The sequence below is a fragment of the Rhineura floridana genome, chromosome 8, assembly GCF_030035675.1.
Source record: "Rhineura floridana isolate rRhiFlo1 chromosome 8, rRhiFlo1.hap2, whole genome shotgun sequence".
NCBI lineage: Eukaryota > Metazoa > Chordata > Lepidosauria > Squamata > Rhineuridae > Rhineura > Rhineura floridana.
Window position 1 is genome coordinate 1,703,936 of NC_084487.1, and position 21,625 is coordinate 1,725,560.

Here is a 21,625-nt window from a genome sequence, read left to right on the forward strand (position 1 = left end):
ATTACACTGGTATACCGCCCCACAGCTGAAGCTCTCTGGGTGGTTTACAACAATTAAAAACAAGTTGCCTTTCGCTGCCTCTCCTCTCCTAACACAACCTGCTTGTGTTAGAACTGGAACAAGTGGCAAATCACAGCCTGACTTGTGGGGTCTGTGTTTGTCTGTAGCTCAGCCTACCCCAATCTGGTGCCCTCCAGATGTTTTGGATGCCAGCTCCCATCAGTTCCAGCCAGGATGGCCATATGATGCTAGGGCTCATGGGAGTTGTAGTCCAAAACATCTGGAGGGCACCGGGTTAGGGAAGGCTGCCCATGGCTGCTTCACACTTGGGATTATTCCAACATGGAGACTGAGGTCAAAGGGCACAGGACAGGTGGTGCAGGGACACCCAGGGCTGAAGGGTGGGGGGGATTTCCTCCCAGTAGCTGTGACTTCCATTCCTCCCCCCTCAGCCCCCCACTTTTAAATATCTCTAGGTTCCAACAGACAGAGGTGAGGAGCGTGGTTGGCACTAGAGCTGTTTATAGAGAAACTCTCGGGTGGGGGGAGGGCGATGCACACCTCCAGGCCAGGATCCTATATATGAAAAAGCATGTGCCATGCCCAAAAGGACATGCCCTTTTGGCTGCTTGTGTCAGGGCTGGAGAGTTGCCACCAGCACTGGCATCCCATGTGGCCAAAAGAGACCTGCATCACCTTGCAGAAAAACACCGATGCACATCTTGAGTGACACAGAGATTAATCTCCCTGGCAGAAGAAGAAAGCGTCATGAGAAGTTGTTCTTGGTGAGCAGCACACCATGGCAAGGGGCCTGAATGCCACGGCTGCAAGGGTCCAACGTGCGCCCAGCCTGCTGCCAGCCCAAAGCCCACCTGTACGCTGCAGAAAGGGGCTTGCTTCAGGTGAGCCAGTCCAGACAAGGGAAGGCTCTTAGCCTTCTGCGTCTCTAGCCAGCCTCAAACACTGGCCTTGCATAATTGGCCCCATGGCAAATAGGAGCCTACCAAATCAGACCACTGGTCCATCTATCTCAGCACTGTCTACACTGACCGGCAGCGGCTCTCCAGGGCTTCAGGCAGGGAGTCTCTCCCATCCCTGCCTGGAGACGTCCCAGGGGATTGAACCAGGGACCTTCTGCATGCACAGCAGGTGTCCTACCACTGAGCTGTGGGCCTTCTGGCAGCTTGTCAGATGAAGTAGAGCAGAACTGACCACCAAGTCTCCACAAAGAAATGTTTACTGGGTACAATTCCATCTTACACAGTAGCCTGATTTTAACCTTGGCAGTTCCTGATGTCTAAAGGGTGACACAGACATTCCTTGGTCTGAGTGAGCCACAACTGAGACACCAGAAACCAGGAGAGACCTGTCTGGAAGGTCCTTAAGCCCACGGAGATGCTTGTTTTTCACAATGATTCTAAAGAGAATATGCCAAATACTTTACAATGCCTCAGTGTAGCCTAGGAAAGAGAAGATTAAGTTGGGAGAAACACACACGTGTGGACATTTAAAGATGCATGGAGACACCTTCCCTGCAAGAGCAGGAATGATAACATGAAACGCTCCCTCTATGCCTATTGATTATATGATCGTTGAGGATGAATCTCTAAATCTGAAACTTAGGGGCCAAACTGGACACAGAACTGACTGCATGAATGCAACGGACATGCCTGAGTGCTCTGACTGGCACTGAGACCTCAATTGTGTAGGCTAACCTGTGGATGGGCAGACAGGTGGAGGGAGATTTTAATTTTATTTATCCAAGTATTAAGGCAGGGTGCAAATTAAAATCACAGTAATATAAATGAAATGCTGCAAGAGTACTCCTAAATATCAGACTCAGTGCTTGTTGGAGCTTCAAGGGGAGGTGATTCCACAGGAAGGGGCCACCACAAAGAAGGCCCTCCCCTTGGTTGCCACTAACCAAGACCGCGGCACCACCAAGAGGGCTTCAGTGACTGAGCGTGACGCTTGGATGGGGCAGGAGGGAGAGAGGAGCTCTGGAGGACTTGGCAGTCCCTTCCCTTCCAATTTCGGCTTGTCCCTTGATTTTCATTTCCTTTACACCAAGCCCCTCACAGGCCTCTGGATGAGTCTGCTAGCTCTGCAAGCCAAGCCAGCAAGAGCTCCTAGAATCATAGAACAGTAGGGTTGGAAGGGGCCTATAAGGCCATCAACTCCAACCCCTGCTCAATGCAGGAATCCAAATCAAAGCATTCCCGACAGATGGCTGTCCAGCTGCCTCTTGAAGGCCTCCAGTGTCGGAGAGCCCACTACCTCTCTAGGTCATTGGTTCCATTGTCGTATGGCTCTAACAGTTAGGAAGTTTTCCTGATGTCCAGTCAAAAACTGGCTTCCTGCAATTTGAGCCCATTATCCCGTGTCCTGCACTCTGTGACGATCGAGAAGAGATCCCGGCCCTCCTCTGTGTGACAACCTTTCATGTACTTGAAGAGTGCTATCCTATCTCCCCTCAGTCTTCTCTTCTCCGGGCTAAACATGCCCAGTACTTTCAGTCTCTCCTCATAGGGCTTTGTTTCCAGTCCCCTGATCATCTTTGTTGCCCTCCTCTGAACCTGTTCCAGTTTGTCTGCATCCTTGTTGAAGTGCAGAGACCAGAACTGGACGCAGTATTCAAGATGAGGCCTAACCACTGCTGAATAGAGGGGAACTAGTACTTCTGTTTTGCTCTGAGTTTCTGTAGCCCTCAGTAGATGCTTGACTTTTAAGAGGAGGCGTCCTCCCCCCTCCCATCTTGCCCCAGTGCCTGACGTGTAGCTGTGGAGGTCAGGGAACCCTCCCTTCTCTGAGAGTGTGCGTCTTCTTCAGGAGTGGATCTGTCTTGACTTGCAGATGGAGAGCAATGGAGGAGGATCCACACACACCTTGGCAGGTAGTTCCAATGATTTATCATGCTCGGAGCTAAACGGCCCTGCCAGTTTTGCTGCAGGTATCTGCCCAGCTCTACAATTCTCTGTGCCACCCAGTCCCCCGGCTCCACCTGCCTCAGCCTGGAAGCCAGCTTCTCCATCTGCCTCTTCGTGACTTAGGGCTCCTCCAGGCTTCCTGTTCATTGTGCATTCACTATGATTTGTGCTCATGAGGGTCATCGGGGCGGTTACATGCAATGCCGCTTCCAGTACTGTTTGCGCCTGCAAAAGTTGCAGGGCCGATGCTGCTTTGTTTCCAGTCAGTGCATGTCTTGCAGCTTCCTGCTGAAATCCTGCAACTTTTCGTGCCACAGCTGTCCCCTTTTACTTCTTTGTCCTGCTTTTGCTGTTCTGTAGCGCAAGAGCGCCCCTCCAGATGGCAGTCATGCAGTAACATGGAGGACGCATTGCATGGCAGCTCATAAAGAGGAATGGCGTGTCGACAGAGCACTGCAAACCCACCACCAAGGAACTACCACTTCATCAATCCTGATGCGGTTTCCAATGAGACATTTAATGTCACAACTAGTTTGGCCCGAAATTTCAGGAAACAAACTACAGAATTCAAGTTAGATCTGCAGGTTTCTTTCAAAAGTGTCTCCTAGGCTGGGAGTCAGAGAGACAGTGTGGTGTAGTGGTTAAGGTGCTAGACTACGACCTGGGAGACCAGGGTTCGAATCCCCCCACAGCCATGAAGCTCACTGGGTGACCTTGGGCCAGTCACTGCCTCTCAGCCTCATGAAAACCCTATTCGTAGGGTCGCCATAAGTCGGAATCGACTTGAAGGCAGTACATTTACATTTAGGCTGGGAGTTAGACAGAGGAGACCCAGCTTCAGATCCCTGCCAGGCTGTCTGTCTTGGCCCTACAACCTTTCCCACAGGAACATTGCAGGGGTGAAGTGGGGAAGGGAAGGATCCCGCAGACCCCTTGGAACAAGAGTGGCACACAGATGGAACGCGAGAAGAGCCTGGCTGCTGGGTGAGGCCAAAGGGGGCCCATCTAGACCAGCTTCCAGTCCTCACAGTGGCCAACCAGATGCCTCTTCTGGGAAGCCCACAAGCAGGACCTGAGCACAGCAGCAGGGCTCCTGTCACTTGCCTTTCCCAGCAACTGGCATTCAGCAGCATGCTGCCTCTGAGAGACAGAGCATAGCCACCCTGGCTAGTAGCCACTGAGAGCCTTCGTCTCCTCCATGTATTTGTCTAATCCTCTTTTAAAGCCATCCAAGTTGGTGGCCATCACTGCCTCCTCTGGGAGCAAATTCCACAGTGTAACTCTGTGCTGCATGAAGGCGTCCTTTCTTTTGTCTGTCTTGAAGCTTCCAACGTTTAGCTTCCTTGGACGCCCAAGAGTTCTAGCATTCCATGAGAGCGTGAGAAAAACTTCTCTGTCCACTTCCTCCAGGCCATGCATAGTTTGACAGTATATACACGTCTATCATGTTGCCTTTTCTCTAAACTGGAGCCCCAAAGGCTGCAACCTTGCCTCACAGGGAAGCTCGTCACAGGAAACGGCGGGGGGGCGGCGGTGTCAAGATGTTGCTCCTACTCAAGGCTCCAGCCAGCTGGCAATGCCCTTTCCTAGGATACTCCATTCCATGCACCCCACCTCCAATGGTCAGCATTCCCATTCTGTGTCCACTCCCCTGAAGATTTTTATACTTCTGCAAACCTCTGGGTTCATCCGAGCCCTGCTGATTCCTCCCTCTGGTGCTATTTCGGCGACACAATGATCCACATGTGCAGAACAAGTTCACTATTATTATTATACAAGGTAACTACATTTTGCTGATGGTGCTCGGTGGTTGATCAGTGCTTCATTTCGGCCACTGTAATGGCTTATTCACCAGGATACGATAGTAGCTTCATTTACATATAATGCCAGCCACAAACTGTGGCTGGGGACATCAGCCTGTGCCTGAGCTGCTTCCTGATGCAGGCAGCACAGATGGTTCCCTCTTTGCTTCATCCTTCCCAGAGTGCAACAACTGGTATAGCACAGTGGGGAGGACAGCTTGGCTGGGAGTCCAGACACTGTGAGTTCAAATCCCCGCTCATGTCTCCTGGGTGTCAAGGGCCAGCTAAAGGTCACCCCCACAGTGAGTGGCTCAGGAGTTACATGGGCAAGCGGCATAGTCCCAAGGAGCCCAGTTGCCCCCCAGCTGGCAGCTGCGGACAAGGAAGGGGCTGGCTTGTGCAGTAGTGGCAAGCTGGGCAGGCTCTAGCCAGCTGGGGAGGACTAGCCTCAGAGGGAGGCAATGGTAAACCCCCTCTGAGACTTGAAGGCAGTCCATTTCCATTTCCATTTCCCAGAGTGCAGCAAGAACCCATGGGACAGCTGGCTTAACACTGCATGCAAACCACTGGCCATGGTTTGTTTCTCTCCAAACAAACCACGACGGGAAGCCATGACTTATTTCCCCACACTAGGAAGCATGCACACCTACCCGCAGCTCATTCACAGTCTCATTCCCCTAAATATGGGATATGGCCAGTCATGTTCGAACAGGCACACCAGATCATTCCAGTGAACCAGCCTTTTTCCCCCTGGACTATCATTCAAAGGACCATCTGCTGCATTAGAAGCCACATCACATGTTAGAGACAAATGGCAAGATTCTTTAAAGTGGCCTGAACTTTAATGCCATTGCTCCGTTAAGGCTTTTACTTGAACAAATGCAGAATTACTGGAATTCTGTTTATCCAAGTCCCTGTGATTTTGGTGGTGAGGAAGACCCACTGTAGTGCTGTGCTAACAGCTCTCTCAACTTACCCAGAAGCAAGATACCCAGAAGCGAAGATGACCCCCACATTAAAGAAGGGAACCGCATGAAAACAATTCAGAATTTTGCCCTCTGCCCTGAAATAAAACATTCCCTTCTGACAATCCAGTCCTTCCTATCCATTCAGTGGCCTCCGAGGAGGCTGCCTTTCTTAACCTGCACGATTGTCTTCCAGGAGCTGTTCACAGGGACAAAACTGGCCAGTTGTGAGGATGTCACAGGACAGATGTATAACAAGAAAACATCAGGCAAGAGCACCCACAGCGTCCACAGGAGATGTTTGCTTTGCAGAAGATCTCATTTCACCAACTACCCTCTGGGCTCAGCGTAACTCACACATGGCCAATAGTCCCCTCGTCCCCTTTACGGCACCAGGACAGCAGGACAGAGCTGGGTGGGTGCAAGCAGGACAGAAGAGAAGAGAGAGACTTCCCTAGGTTCGAGCCTGTGTGGACGTTTAGTCCCGTGTTCCAGATGTCTGCTGACTGACTGCATTTATTTGGAGATGAGGAAAAATGCGCCTCTCTCCCACAAACTGGTAACTAACTGGGGAGAAAGCCCATCACCTTTGCACTAGGAACCTATAAAGCTGCCTTACAGAGCAAAACTACAAGCCCTTCTACTGCCGTGTCATCTATGTGATGGGCAGAAGCCCTGCAGGGTCTCAGTCCTGCCTGGCAGTGAAGCCGGGCCCTTCTGCAGGCCAAGCAATGAGCCACAGACCTCCCCTTGAGGGGAACAGGGATGGAGTCAAGCCATGTCATCATTCAGGAAACACTGCGGTTTCCTGCTTCACAAGATCCAGGAATGTTGTCCCTGAAGGAATTGCTGCCATTGTGGGGAATTTGCATTTGTGCAGCACACTGACTGGGAAACAGGGTCCTTCCTCCAGCCAGGCACTCCATTGCTGTAGTGACCGACACCATGACACAGGGTCACAGTTGTGGGATTCTGCTGGTGCAGTCGTTAGTGACAAACACCATGAACGCTGCTAGCCTTCACCACTGCCAACTCCTTTGGAACAAAAACAAACGCAGAACGTGTCTCCACTGAGAGTTAATTTTCTCTTATTGCCAGCTGCCTTGGGAGACCTTTAGTCAAGCGGAAAAGCCGGATAGACATATTATAAAGAAGCAGAATGGACAAACTCCTTCCAGCAGGCCTGCTCCTTTGGGGGGATCTTTTAAAAAACTTTTGCTTTGTTGCATATGAACATATTTTCCTACCTGAGAGGCTGAAATGTCCCTTTGAACAGCACACTGAAGCACCCTAGAATAGCTCTGATTTCTTTGGCAAAGGGCACAACAAACCCCCTCCCACAATTCCCAAAGCAACAGGATACTGTGCGGCTGGCCCCAGGATAAAGCCCGGAGCGGGTAGAGAGCAGAGGGGAAGGCCTGCCTTTCTAGTTGCCGGGAAAGACCCTCAGCTCTTCCCACAATTGGGAAAGGGGGCTTCTAAGAGCTATAATGGCCACATTGGACAATACTACTGCTACTGCAATGATGACGATGATAAATATATATACATGATGTGCATTAAAATACTAAAACAGCCAATGTAATGATAATAAAAACATTTAAATCCTTGCAATAAACACAGCAGCAAAGGCCTCAGCACTGTAAGCCTTTCTAAATACAGCAAGAAGTTCTGAAGTGCCCTTGTTGTTATGAGCCTTCAAGTCGACTACGACTTATGGCGACCCTATGAATCAGCGCCCTCCAATAGTATCTGTACTGAGCCACCCTGTTCAGAGCTTGTAAGTTCAGGTCTCTGGCTTCCTTTATGGAATCAATCCATCTCTTGTTTGGCCTTCCTCTTTTTATACTCCCTGCTGTTTTCCCCACCATTGTGGTCTTTTCTAGTGAATCATGTCTTCTCATTATGTGTCCAAAGTATGATAACCTCAGTTTCATCATTTTAGCTTCTTGTGACAGTTCTGCTTTAATTTGTTCTAACACCCAATTATTTGTCTTTTTCACGGTCCATGGTATCCACAAAGCTCTTCTCCACTACCACATTTCAAATGAGTTTATTTTTCTCTTATCTGCTTTTTTCACTGTCCAACTTTCACATCCATACATAGAGATCGGGAATACCATGGTCTGAATGATCCTGACTTTGGTGTTCAGTGAGACTTCTTTGCGTTTGAGGACCTTTTCTAGTTCTCTCAGAGCTGCCCTCCTCAGTCCTAGCCTTCTTCTGATTTCTTGACTATTGTCTCCATTTTGGTTAATGACTGTGCCAAGGTATTGATAATCCTTGACAGTTCAGTGTCCTCATTGCCAACTGTAAAGTTACATACATCTTCTGTTGTCATTACTTTAGTCTTTAGTCCTGCTTTTGTGCTTTTCTCTTTAACTTTCATCAGCATTCGTTTCAAATCATTACTGGTTTCTGCTAGTAGTCTGGTATCGTCTGCATATCTTAAATTATTGATATTTCTCCCTCCAATTTTCACACCTCGTTCATCTTGGTCCAATCCCGCTTTCCATAGGATAAGTTCTGCATATAGATTAAACAAATAGGGTGATAAAATACACCCCTGTCTCACACACTTTCCGATTCGGAACCAGTCGGTTTCTCCATATTCTGTCCTTACAGTAGCCTCTTGTACAGAGTATTGGTTGTGCATCAGGACAATCAGATGCTGTGGCACTCCCATTTCTTTTAAGGCATTCCATAGTTTTTCATGATCTACACAATCAAAGGTTTTGCTGTAATCTATAAAGCACAGGTTGATTTTCTTCTGAAATTCCTTGGTCTGTTCCATTTTCCAATGTATGTTTACGATAAGAACTCTGTACCTCTTCCCTTTTTAAATCCAGCTTGGACATCTGGCATTTCTTGCTCCATATATGGTAAGAGCCTTTGATGTAGAATCTTGAGCATTACTTTACTTGCATGGGATATTAAGGCAATATGATAATTACTACATTCCCTGGGATTGCCTTTCTTTGGAATTGGGATATATATTGAACGCTTCCAGTCTGTGGGCTACTGTTTTATTTTCCATATTTGTTGAAATTTTTTTGTCAAATTTGGACAGATTCAGTCTGCAGCTCCTTTAGTATGCCATCTGCTTTCCTTCTTTCTTTCTTTCTTTATTTTTTATTTATTTATTTATTAAATTTATATACCGCCCGACTAGCAATAGCTCTCTGGGCGGTGAACATAAAACAGCATAAAAATACAATAAATAACAAAACAATACTAAAATACAAGCAACAATCCAACACAATAAACATTTTTAAAATTAAATCAGTGTAACTTAAAATGCTTCAGAGAATAGGAAGGTTTTGACCTGGCGCCGGAAGGAGAGCAGAGTCGGCGCCAGGCGTACTTCCTCGGGGAGACTGTTCCATAGTTCGGGGGCCACCACTGAGAAGGCCCTAGATCTTGTCATCACCCTCCGGGCCTCCCTGTGAGTTGGAACCCGGAGGAGGGCCTTCGTAGCAGAACGTAGTGCACGGGCCGGTTCATATCGGAAGAGGCGTTCCGCAAGGTATCGTGGTCCCGCACCGTATAAGGCTTTATAGGTTAATACCAACACTTTGAATCTAGCCCGGAAACATATTGGCAACCAGTGCAAGCTGGCCAGAACAGGTGTTATATGCTCGGACCGCTTGGTCCTTGTCAGCAATCTGGCCACCGCATTTTGCACTAGTTGTAGCTTCCGAACTGTCTTCAAAGGTAGCCCTACGTAAAGCGCATTACAGTAGTCCAAACGTGAGGTTACCAGAGCATCTACCACTGATGTAAGGTCCTCTTTACTCAAATAGGGACGTAGCTGGGCTACCAACCGAAGTTGGTAAAACGCATTCCTAACCACCGAGGCTACTTGAGCCTCAAGTGAGAGGGAAGAGTCTAAAAAGACTCCCAGACTACGAACCCGGTCCTTTAGGGGGAGTGTAACCCCGTCCAGGACAGGGTATATATCCACCATCCGATCAGAGAACCCGTCCACCAACAGCATCTCAGTCTTGTCTGGATTGAGCTTCAGTTTGTTAACTCTCATCCAGTCCATTGTCGAGGCCAGGCAACGGTTCAGCAAATCGACAGCCTCACCTGAAGAAGATGAAAAGGAGAAGTAGAGCTGCGTGTCATCAGCATACTGATGACAACGCACTCCAAAACTCCTGATGACCTCTCCCAACGGCTTCATGTAGATATTAAAAAGCAGGGGGGACAAAACTGACCCCTGCGGGACCCCATATTGGAGAGCCCGCGGTGTCGAGCAATGTTCCCCAAGCACTACCTTCTGGAGACGACCCGCCAAGTAGGAGCGGAACCACTGCCAAGCAGTACCTCCAACTCCCAACTCCGCGAGCCTCTCCAGAAGGATACCATGGTCGATGGTATCAAAAGCCGCTGAGAGATCAAGGAGAATCAACAGAGTTACACTCCCTCTGTCTTTTTCCCGACATAGGTCATCGTACAGGGCGACCAAGGCTGTCTCAGTGCCAAAACCGGGCCTAAAACCCGATTGAAATGGATCTAGATAATCAGTTTCATCCAATAGCGCCTGGAGCTGGCCAGCAACCACCCGTTCCAAGACCTTGCCCAGGAATGGAACATTCGCCACTGGCCTGTAGCTGTTAAAATTGTCTGGGTCCAAGGAAGGCTTTTTCAGGAGTGGTCTCACCACTGCCTCTTTCAGACAGCCCGGGACCACTCCCTCTCGTAAAGAGGCATTTATCACTTCCTTGGCCCAGCTACCTGTTCCATTCCTACTAGTTTTTATCAGCCAGGAGGGGCAAGGATCCAGTACCGAAGTGGTTGCACGTACCTGTCCAAGCACCTTGTCCACGTCCTCGAGTTGAACCAACTGAAGCTCATCCAACAAAACAGGACAAGACTGTGCTCCGGACATCTCACTAGGATCTACTGCTATAACTTGAGAGTCTAGGTCCTGGCGGATACATGAGATCTTATTCTGGAAGTGATCGGCAAACTGATTACAGCGGGCCTCCAATGATTCCACCGTGTCCGGAGGGTTTGAATGGAGAAGCCCCCGGACAACTCGAAAGAGCTCCGCTGGGCGGCAAAGAGATGATTTAATAGTGGCAGCAAAATGATGTTTTTTAGCTGCCTTCACTGCTCCTACATAGAGCTTAGTCGAAGCACTAACCAGCGCATAATTGTATCCGTCGGGAGTTCGTCTCCATTTCCGCTCAAGCCTCCTCCTATCTTGCTTCATCGCTCTCAGCTCCGGAGTATACCATGGAGCTGTATGAGCTCTACACAGGAGAGGGCGTGCAGGAGCGATCGTGTTTACAGCCCGGGTCATCTCCGTATTCCAAAGAGCGACCAGGGCTTCAGCAGGAGCGCCAGTCCTATCAGCCGGAAAATCCCCCAGAGCCCTTTGAAAACCTTCAGGATCCATTAGTCTCCGGGGGCGGACCATTTTAATAAGTCCCCCACCCTTGCAGAGGGAAGAGGTTACTGAAAGTCTAAACTTCAGCAAGCAGTGGTCTGTCCATGACAAAGGGAGTGTTGTAAAACTCCCCACATCCAGATCACTTTCCCCATGCTCAGTAGCAAAAACAAGGTCTAGAGTGTGCCCCGATACATGTGTTGGACCACTAACATATTGAGACAGCCCCATGGCTGTCATGGAAGCCATGAAGTCCTGAGCCGCGCCAGACAAAGTGGTCTCGGCATGAATGTTGAAATCCCCCAGTACTATTAGTCTGGGGGACCTCAACAATATATCCGAGACCACTTCCGCCAGCTCAGTTAGGGAAGCCATTGGGCAGCAAGGTGGGCGGTACACCAAAAGGATTCCCAGCCTGTCCCTCTGGCCCAACACAAGGTGCAAACACTCCAGGCCAGTAACTGAATGAACATGGTGCTTGGTGAGTGAGATGGAACTCTTATAGACGACAGCAACCCCACCTCCCCGACCCTCAGATCTACCATGATGCTGAACCAAGTACCCCAGTGGGCAGAGCTGAGAGAGACCAACTCCTCCCTGCTCACCCACCCAGGTCTCGGTTATACATGCCAGATCGGCTGCCTCATCCACAATCAAATCGTGGACGAGGGAGGTTTTATTATATACCGATCTGGCATTTAATAACAGCAACTGGAGATCTGAGAGTTGGCTGATAGGACTACCAACGACCTTGCGGGTGTGGGAAGGACCGGAACAAGGCACAGCCACAACATGTCTGGACCGCGTTCCCCTTACCTGGCACGTCCTTCTCACAGCGCCATACCTTCCTTTGCCCGTCACTACGGCAATTGGGGCCCCCTCAAGTCTCCCCGCCTGATGGATAAAACTCTCTCCGAAGCACATAATACAACTAAAATATACAACAATTAAACGTATAAAAACAGCTATATATACAGCCATATATACAGCATATAAACATACACACTCACTCAGACATACATTCATATAATCAGGCACCCATTCATCTCAAATTGCATCAACACACCAAAAATAAAAAAAATAAAAAAAAATAAAAAAATTAAAAAATAAAAAATAAAAAAATAAAAAAAATAAAAAATATAAATAAAAAAAGAAAGAAAGAAAGGAGCAGCACATTTTAAGAGTTTCTTCAGTCATCCATTGAGGTCTTTCTTTTTAACTAGAGGGATTGTCTTTTTGCATTCTACCATGATAATGTCTCTGACTTCACTCCATAGTTCTTCTGGTTCTCTGTCAACTAAATTTAAAGCCTCAGATCTGTCCCTTATTTGATCTTTATATTCTTCTGGGATGTTATTTTAATTGTATTTTGGCATGATGATTGCTTTGTTGTTCTTCTTTAGCTTTACTCTGATTTTCGATATTACCAGTTCATGATCTGTACTGCAGTCTGCTCCTGGTCTTGTTTGGAACTTCTCCATCTTCTGCTACCAATTATATAATCAATTTGATTCCTATGTCGACCATTTGGTGATGGCCATGTGTACAGTCGTCTTTTTGGTTGCTCAAAAAATGTGTTTGCAAGAAACAAATAATTGGCTTCACAGAATTTAATAAGTCTTTCTCCTGCTTCATTTCTGTCTCCTAAGCCCCATTTCCCCACAATTCCTGGTTCTTCTCACTTCCCTACTTTTGCATTCCAGTCCCCCATGATTATCAGCACATCTTGTGTTGGTGTGTGATCAATTTCTTCCTGTACCTCTGCGTAAAATCTCTCCAATTCCTCTTCTTCTGCATTTGCCATTGGAGCATAGACTTGGATGATGGTTATGTTCATAGGTTTCCCATTTAATCTCATTGATATCGCTCACTCAGACCTTGCGTTGTCGCTCTTAATTGCTTTTGCTACATCACTTCTCACTATTAAAGCAACCCTGTTTCTTCTTAATTTCTCATTTCCTGATAAAATATTCTGTAGTTGCCTGACTGAAAATGTTCCATTCCCGTTCATTTTAATTCACTTATGCCAATTCATTCATTGGCGATCACTCGTGGCCAAGTAAGATTGTCTTCCAAGATAAGGTCTTTAACAGTGGGTCCGTAAGTGACTGTGGAGGCCAATTCTGGATCCACACAGCCTCCCACAGTGAGGGCATAGGTTTCCAGATGGAAGATGGTCGCAATGAGGATTTGTTTGACGTGCCTTCCACTTAGCTTGTTTGTCCCTTTAGCCCTGTACTCGTGCTTCTTCAAAGTCCACAGCACCTTTGATAATAGCCGATCTCCATTTGGAACGTTCATGGGCCAAGACTTCCCAGTTGTTGATGTTCATGTCATGCTTCTCACATTCCATGTTCCTATTGCGTGCGTCGTACAACTCCGGACTCTCCTTTCGCATCTGTGCGCATCAGCCTCTGGGCTTCCTTTCGGCTTTGACCCAGCTGTGTCATTAGTCACAGTGCTACTCATACTTGTCCTTTGTTCTTCCCCAGTAGCTTCTGACCTGGGGGTCTCATCTTCCAGCACTATCTCGTGTTGTATTTTGGAAAGTCTGTTCATAGGGTTTTCATGGTAAGAGGTATTCAGAGGTGGTTTACCATTGCCTTCCTTGGAGTCTGGATGCTGTTATGAATGGATCTTAGTCTGGTGTCTCAGCTTTGACCATTCAACCTTGGGTGACCCTGCTAAGAGGCTAGCTTCTTGGTCTAGACTCCTGATCGCATTGCTGTCAGCTTCTTCAACACTCTCAACCCCCCTCACCACGCTAAGGTGTGTATCCTAGAGGGGTACCCTAAGCGCTAGCAGATTTATTGTGGCATAAGCTTTCACAGACTAGACTCCACTTCCAACAGACTAGCATGACTGGGCCTATGGAAGGCTTTGGGTTGTATTCAATGAAGTCCCACTCAGAGCAGACACAGTGAAATTAATGGACCTAAATGAGCCATGTCTGTTATCTTCAATGGATCTGTTCTGATTACGACTAGCATTGAATATTGCCAATGTCTTTGTAAACTGAATCTTTTTTCACCTGACTCCTTAAATTGCAAAATGAGGACCTCTTGGGGTTTTTCAATTGTGGCACCATGACTGAATAAATGTGACCCTCCAGGAAGCCTGGAACTTGTCCTTGAGAATGGATAACAGAACAGCACAGTGACCCGATTGCATGCCACGTTAAGATAAACTATGGCTTACTTTGAACAAGCAAGCCCTCTGGTGCCTGGAGAGAAAATCATGGTTGCTTCACTCTTCCTTTGGATCTGCTGCTGCTGCTGCTGCCGCACTGAGGAGGGAAGCCATGGTTTGGCTTAGCATTACAAGCAAATCTGGGCTTATGGTTTGTCTCCCCCAAACCAACCATGAGTGGAAAACCAAACTTTGGTTACAGCTCATGGTTTGCTTGGTTCACAACAATTCTCAACCTTAGGTTTGCACGTAGCGCTATTGGCTTAGTTCCTAGTAGTTCAGCAGCATCAAGACCACAGGAAGAGCACAGGGGCCACAACTTTGTTCCCAAGTACCACTAGCGCACTTGCTCATGTACAGTGAGCCACAGTTTGGCTTATTGTTCCATGCAAACCAGGCCACTTCTTTCACAACAGGTACTTCTGCAAAAGACATTGAGGGAATGTGGCCTGTAGAGATCAAGTGAGAGTGATATGAAAGAGAGCATCTGATGCAAAAAGTGCTCTCCATGCAAGATGAAATGAAGCCACCCTCCGCTGACATTTCTGATGGCATACTACCAGTGCAGAGAAGACCTTAGTTCCCCAGGTTGGCAGGAGGGAACCTCCCTCTTTCCTTGCCACATGCTTGTGGGACTTACCTCAATCAGGAAGTCTCCCGTGCGCAGTCCTGCTCGCCAGGCCACACCCTCCACGTCCACGGATTCCAGGTACTGGAGAGCCGGGAAAGCTGGCGTCGGGGTGAACTCCTCAATTGGAGTCTCCGCTGGAACAAAGAGGGTCCCTGGTCAGAATGAGGAAGCAGGCATTTTGCACGGGGGAATGTGTGCCTGAGAGAGGCCAGACTCATGCAGATGCCAATGAGCATTTCTTGCAGACCACAAAATATTTCAAGACCACTTTTTCCTCAGCTACTTCCCTCACGGAACCTTCATAACCATTGCCAAGACCCCCTTAAAAGAGAACCTATTTTACATTTATTTCTTCAATGTTTCAGACTTAAAGTTGCAGAGTTGGGAGTGTGGCAACTCAAGTAGGCAATTCTCATCAGTACCAATGCACCCCCCCCCCACCATACACACCATAAAAATTTGGATCTCTTTCTCTTTGGGCCTCACCAGAACATAAATCTGATCAGCTTCTGTAGTGCTGTCCTATGACAGTTGTCCCCCTAAGCAGCTTCACAGCATGACCCCAGGCAATGTTGCATGAAGGGGTGCTCTTGGTAGTTCCACCACCCTCAGAAGTTCAGAGGGGTGGCGGCCTGGGAGAGGGCATTCTCTGTGGTGGCCCCTGAGCTGTGGAACTCCCTCCCCACCGAGGTGTGTCTGGCAACTTTTCTGTACAGTTTTTGGCGAATGGTGAAGAAGCACCTCTTCACCCTGGCCTTTGACACATAACTTTTAAGGACCCATTCTATTTTTTGGGACATTTGTGACTTTAAGTTGTCTGTAATTTTTTTTAATGATGTATTTTAAATTGTTGTAACCCACCTTGGGACCTCGGGGTGAAGGGCAGGTAATAAAGTGAAATAGCATTAATAATAATAATAACAACAACAACAACAACAACAACAACAACAATAATAGCAATTGTGTCCCAATAGAGCCACTGTAGTGGTTAAGGTGCTGGACTACGCCCTGGGAGACCAGGGTTCGAATGCCCACACAGCCATGCAGTTGACTGGCTGACCTTGGGCCAGTCACTGCCTCTCAGCCTCAAAGGGAGGCAATGGGAAACCCCCTCTGAATACCACTTACCATGAAAATCCTCTTCATTGGGTTGCCCATAAGTCAGAATCAACTTGAAGGCAGTCCATTTCCATTTTCATTCTGTGCAACAATGGAAGGGACCTGGCAGTCTCAGATCACATCCCAAGGGTCTACCTATCTTGTTTCTACAGCAGGCCAGAACTGGACTTAAGAACACCCCTGTTGGATCAGGCCTACGGGGGGCCATCTAGTCCAGCATATCCTGTTCTCACAGCAGGCAACCAGATGCCCTCATGGGAAGGCCAAAAGCAAGCAGGACCTGAATGCACTGAGATGTCTCGCCACCTTATTCCCTGCAACTGGTACTCAGAAGTCTACTGCCTCTGACAGTGGAGGGAGTAATTTGGAAGTAATGTAGGGGTAAATCTAGACCAAAAGGTTTTCCCCTCCCAGAAGGTATGCAACATTTGCAGGTACCATCCACTGGCAATCAAGTGGAGCTAGTTCGTTTGCAGGGCTCTGAGGCAGTCAAAGCCTGCTGGCCAACTGAGATGTTCAGGAGACTGGCCACTGAGCAATGGCTGTGGGATCCATTCCACTTGAACCCATTTAGACATCTGCCTGGTGACTTTCATCCCAAAGTCTTAAAGAACCCAAAGGTGAAATTGTTGATACTTTAATTAAAACATGCAAATTAATTGTGCAAGACATGGAATAATGGGCTCAAATTGCAGGAAGCCAGATTTCGACTGGACATCAGGAAAAACTTCCTAACTGTTAGAGCCATATGACAATGGAACCAATTACCTAGTGAGGTAGTGGGCTCTCCGGCACTGGAGGCCTTCAAGAGGCAGCTGGACAGCCATCTTTCGGGAATGCTTTGATCTGGATTCCTGCATTGAGCAGGGGGTTGGACTGGATGGCCTTACAGGCCGCTTCCACCTCTACTATTCTATGATTCTATGATAATTGCTACAATCTGCCTGTCTATTATTATAGGACTGGAAGGTAGCCATGTAACAACTTTTTTTAAAAGGAACCAGAGAAAATTGAAGGAAACTACTGACTGTCTGCCTAAGGTCACCTCCAAACTCTCAGTGTTTTGGGGGGAGGGATTCAAACACATTCTGGAATTTAAGGTTTCTGCAACGAAAGTGCTCTGTTGCCCTAGCCCAATAAATGCACCTTAAAAACAAACAGACTTTTTGCGACTAGAAAAGCGAGGGGGAAATACACTGACAAGTGGTGGATGAACAGATTAATAGGAAGACATGGAAACACGCCACAAGCAAATCAGGATGAATGGTGATTTAGGGAAAGGTCAGTGGGAGAACAGCTGCCTGGCATGCAGACGGTCCCAGGTTCAACCCCTGTTGGCATCTCCAGGTAGGACCGGGAGGGACTCCTGCCTGAAATCCTGGAGAGCCACTGCCAGTCAGTGTAGACAGCACTGAACTAGATAGGCCAATGGGCTGACTCAGTGGAAGGCAGCTGCCTATGTTCCTAAAGCTCATTGCCATATAACCTCCCTGCAAATAAATCAGACAAATGCTCCATAAAGACCAGACACAGTCTAACCTCTGCACAAGCTTTGTGTGGAGAAGTCAAGCGGAATAAACAGGCCATCCGGGAGCCCTATCTTCTGTTCCAGAAAAACTGGTCAAAAATATTTTTAAAGGCTAGAATTCTTCAACAGACGAATCAGCGTGACTTCAGCAAAAGAAAGTCTCCCCTCCAAAAATGTCTGGAATCCTTTGAAGGCATCAACTAACATATACAAAGAGGCTTTGCTAAAAGGTACATCACAGACCAGAAAGCGGTCTCCAAGGAGGACGGCTGTGCGAGTGAAGAACAGTCAAGGGAGCCAGCAAAGGCTTGCTTTGGACAGGGAACGTCATGCCCAGGTGAGAACAAGAAAAGAGTGCAAACACTTGCTGTGAGCTGACAGTGAGCACTGAAGGATACGAAAGCCAGTAAGAAGTACATCAGAAGCAGGAAACCAGACAGAGACAATGGGGGTCTTTAGATGGGAAGATGTAGAAGGAGCATTTAAGTAAGGCGGGAAAATCAGCAGAAAAGCTCAGCTAATTATTTGTGACGGGTATCATTGCAAAAGGTCCCAGGACTTCGCCTGAACCATTTATTCAAGGAGGGCATCTGAAGGACCATGTCCAACAGAGGTTAAAGATGAAGATTCAAGAGTTAATTCACAAATTAAAAAATGAGTATCACTGGATCCAGATGATTTTTATTCTTACATTGTTTATGGATTTCAACCAGGGAATGGGGAACATGAGACCTTGCAGATGTTGCTGGACAGACTCTCTCTCTCTCTCTCTCTCTCTCTCTCCCTGTCTACCTGTCTGTCTGTCATTTTGATTTATATCCCGCCCTTCCTCCCAGTAGGAGCCCAGGGCAGCAAACAAAAGCACTAAAAACATTTTAAAACACCATAAAAACAGACTTTAAAATACATTAAGACAAAACATCTTTGAAAACAGCTGAAAAGCTTTGAAAAGTTTTAAAAACAACTTTAAAAAAAGGTTTAAAAACATATATTTTTTAAAAAAGAAGATTTAAAAACATATTAAAAAGCAATTCCAACACACATGCAGACTGGGATAAAGTCTCAACTTAAAAGGCTTGCTGAAAGAAGAAGGTCTTCAATAGGCGCCGAAAAGATAATAGAGATGGGTGCCTCTCCAATATTTAAGGGGAGGGAATTCCACAGGGTAGGTGCCACCAAACTAAAGGTCCATTTTCTATGTTGTGCCGAACAGACCTCCTGATAAGATGGTATCTGCAGGAGGCCCTCACCTGCAGAGCGCAGTGATCGACTGGGTATATAAGGGATAAGACGGTCTTTCAGGTATCCTGGTCCCAAGCTGCATAGGGCTTTGTACACCAAAACTAGAACCTTGATCTTGGCCCAGTAGCTAATGGGCAGCCAGTGCAGATCTTTCAGCAGCAGGGTGACATGTTGGCGATACTTGTGAGCAGTCTCGCCGCCGCATTTTGCACCAGCTGCAGCTTCTGGACCAACCTGAATGGCAGCTCCACATAGACTTGGAGGTTACCAGTGTATGGGCAACAATGGTCAGGCTATCCCGGTTTAGAAATGGCTGCAGCTGACTTACCAGCTGAAGCTGGTGAAAGGCACTCCTACCCACGGAGGTCACCTGGGCCTCTAGTGACAAAGATGGATCCAGGAGCACCCCCAGACTATGGATCTGCTCTTTCAGAGGGAGCACAACTCTATCAAAAGCAGGCAACTGACCAATTATCTGAACTCGGGAACCACCAACCCACAGCGTCTCTGTCTTGCTAGGATTCAGACTCAGTTTATTGGCCCTCATCCAGCCCACCACCGAGTTCAGGCAGCGGTCTAGGGCTTGCATGGCCGCTCCCAATTCAGATGTTATGGAGAAAAAGAGATGGATATTGTCAGCGTACTGCTGACCCCTCACCCGAAATCTCCTGATGACTGCTCCCAAGGGCTTCATAAAGATGTTAAACAGCATGGGGAACAAGCTGGTACCCTGCAGCACCCCACAGCACAACTGCCATGGGGCTGAAAGACAATCACCCAATGTTATTCTCTGAGAATGACCTTGGAGGTTGGATTGGAACCACTGTAAAACAGGGCCTCCAATACCCATCTCACCAAGTCGGCCCAGAAGGATACCATGGTCAATGGTATCAAAAGCCGCTGAGAGATCAAGTAAGAATAACAGGGTTGCACTCCCCTTGTCCTTCTCCCGATAAAGGTCATCCATCAGGAAAACCAAGGCCGATTCAGTCCCATAACCAGGCCTGAACCCAGACTGGAACAGGTCAAGATTATCTGTTTCATCCAAGAGTACTTGCAATTGCTGTACCACAACCCTCTCAATCACCTTCCATTGCAAACCAATGGATCCAGGGTGGGCTTTTTCAGGAACAGTCAGATCATTGTCTCTTTCAGGGCAGCTGGAACTACTCCCTCCTGCAACGATGCGCTGACCACACTCTGGATCCACTCGGTCAAACCCCCTTGGCAAGATTTAATAAGCCAAGAAGGGCAAGGGTTAAAAGGACACGTTGCAGGACGCATCATCGCAAGCACCTTGGCTACATCATCAGGCAGCATCAACCGAAACCGTTCCCAAGAAATTGCAGCAGACGTTGCACTGGACACCTCACTGGGGACTACAGTAGATGTGGAGGGGGCATCAAGATTGCTATAGAGGTGAGCAACTTTACCCTCCAAGTGCCTTGCAAACAATTCACAGTGGGCCTACGAAGGGTCTAAAACTCCATTTCCTGGAGTTGATGTGAACAGACCCCTGATAATATGGAAAAGCTCCACCAGACAGCTATTTGAGGATGTGATGGTGGCAGAGAAGTGGGCCTTCTTCACTGCCCTCACCACCACGCAGTAGGCACAGTTATGCTGTTTTACTCATGCCCGACCAGCCTCATAGCACGTCTTTCACCACTTGCGCTCTAGCCGTTGTCCAGCCTCTTTCATTGCCCTTAGCTCACTGGTGTACCAAGGTGCAAACTGGACCCCACCGTGCTGGAGAGGGCACATGTGGGCAACCGTGTGAAGAGCCCGACGCACCTCACTGTTCCACAGCATGACAAGGGCTTCAACAGGGTCACCTGCTCTGTCTACTGGGAACTCCCCCACAAAAACTCCATAATTCTTAATCATTGGCTAGAATGGCTGGAGCTGATGGGAACTGGATTCCAACTACTTCTGGACCCCCTCCCCCAGATCCCCATCCTTGATTTAAATATTAAATTCCAGGGCAGTTGCCAAGTCAGCAGCAAAAATGATTGATCTTCAAAGAAAACTTTCCTCTACGATTCCAGATTCCTTTCCTGGTCAGTCACTGCCAGTTCAGGCTCCATTGGTGTACTTTTTGCCTCAATGTGCACCACTTATGTACACTGAACTGCACTGGTGTTTCAATGTCCAACCCGCCACCCAACCAGGGCTGTGCAAATCTAGCTTCTGCCAAGACCAAGCAACCCAAAACCCCGTTTGACACTTGAGGTCTTCTGATAAGGTCCAGCTCTAAACTCTATCCTGCGTGGAGGCTCTGTTGACTTCCACTAGGAAAAGAGGGGTCTTTCTGGCAGAGGCCCCAATGTTCAGGAACTCTCTTCTGAGAGACCCCTATTTGGTCTGTCTCCTCCTTGCAGTCTTGTGGAACATTTTTGCAAAGGTTTTGTTTTAGTTTCAGAAGCTTTTGGAAATTGCTGGTTGAGACCTTGAACAACTGCTGCTATTTTTGCATTGTGCTGCAGCGTCGCTGTCCAGTGGCTCTGTGTGAAATTTGATTGTTTTGCTGATGGCTTTGTGAGCTGCTTGTTTTAATTTCCGAACTGCTGCGGAAGTTTCGGATGAATCGTGATGAACAAGAAGGCTGCACTTTTTGTCTAAACAGCAGTGAGTCATCAGCAGGTTCAGCCTCTGAAGCGATGTATGCGTTATAGACACAGTGACTGTGTTGAAAGGTGAGAATCAGCCCTCAGAAAGGCAAACGTGAGACTCCAGCCTCTTTGAAACCCCAGAGAGCCACTGCCAGTCAGAGTAGGCAATTCTGAGCTACATGGATCAATTGCTCTGACTCAGAGCAAGGCCT

The 21,625-nt window shown here is 47.8% G+C and overlaps 1 protein-coding gene across 5 annotated transcripts in view; it reads right to left on the reverse strand.

Annotated features, from left to right (window-relative positions):
- SHANK3 (SH3 and multiple ankyrin repeat domains 3) overlaps positions 1-21,625 on the reverse strand; it is a 445,396-nt gene that overhangs the window by 77,342 nt on the left and 346,429 nt on the right. For all 5 annotated transcript variants that reach the window (XR_009764300.1, XM_061637962.1, XM_061637959.1 and 2 more), the window contains one exon: positions 14,922-15,046. Coding sequence is in view for 4 of the 5 variants with exons in the window: in XM_061637962.1 (XP_061493946.1) it covers positions 14,922-15,046 (125 nt within the window). In the remaining variant the exon portion in view is untranslated. The remainder of the gene's footprint in view (positions 1-14,921; positions 15,047-21,625) is intronic.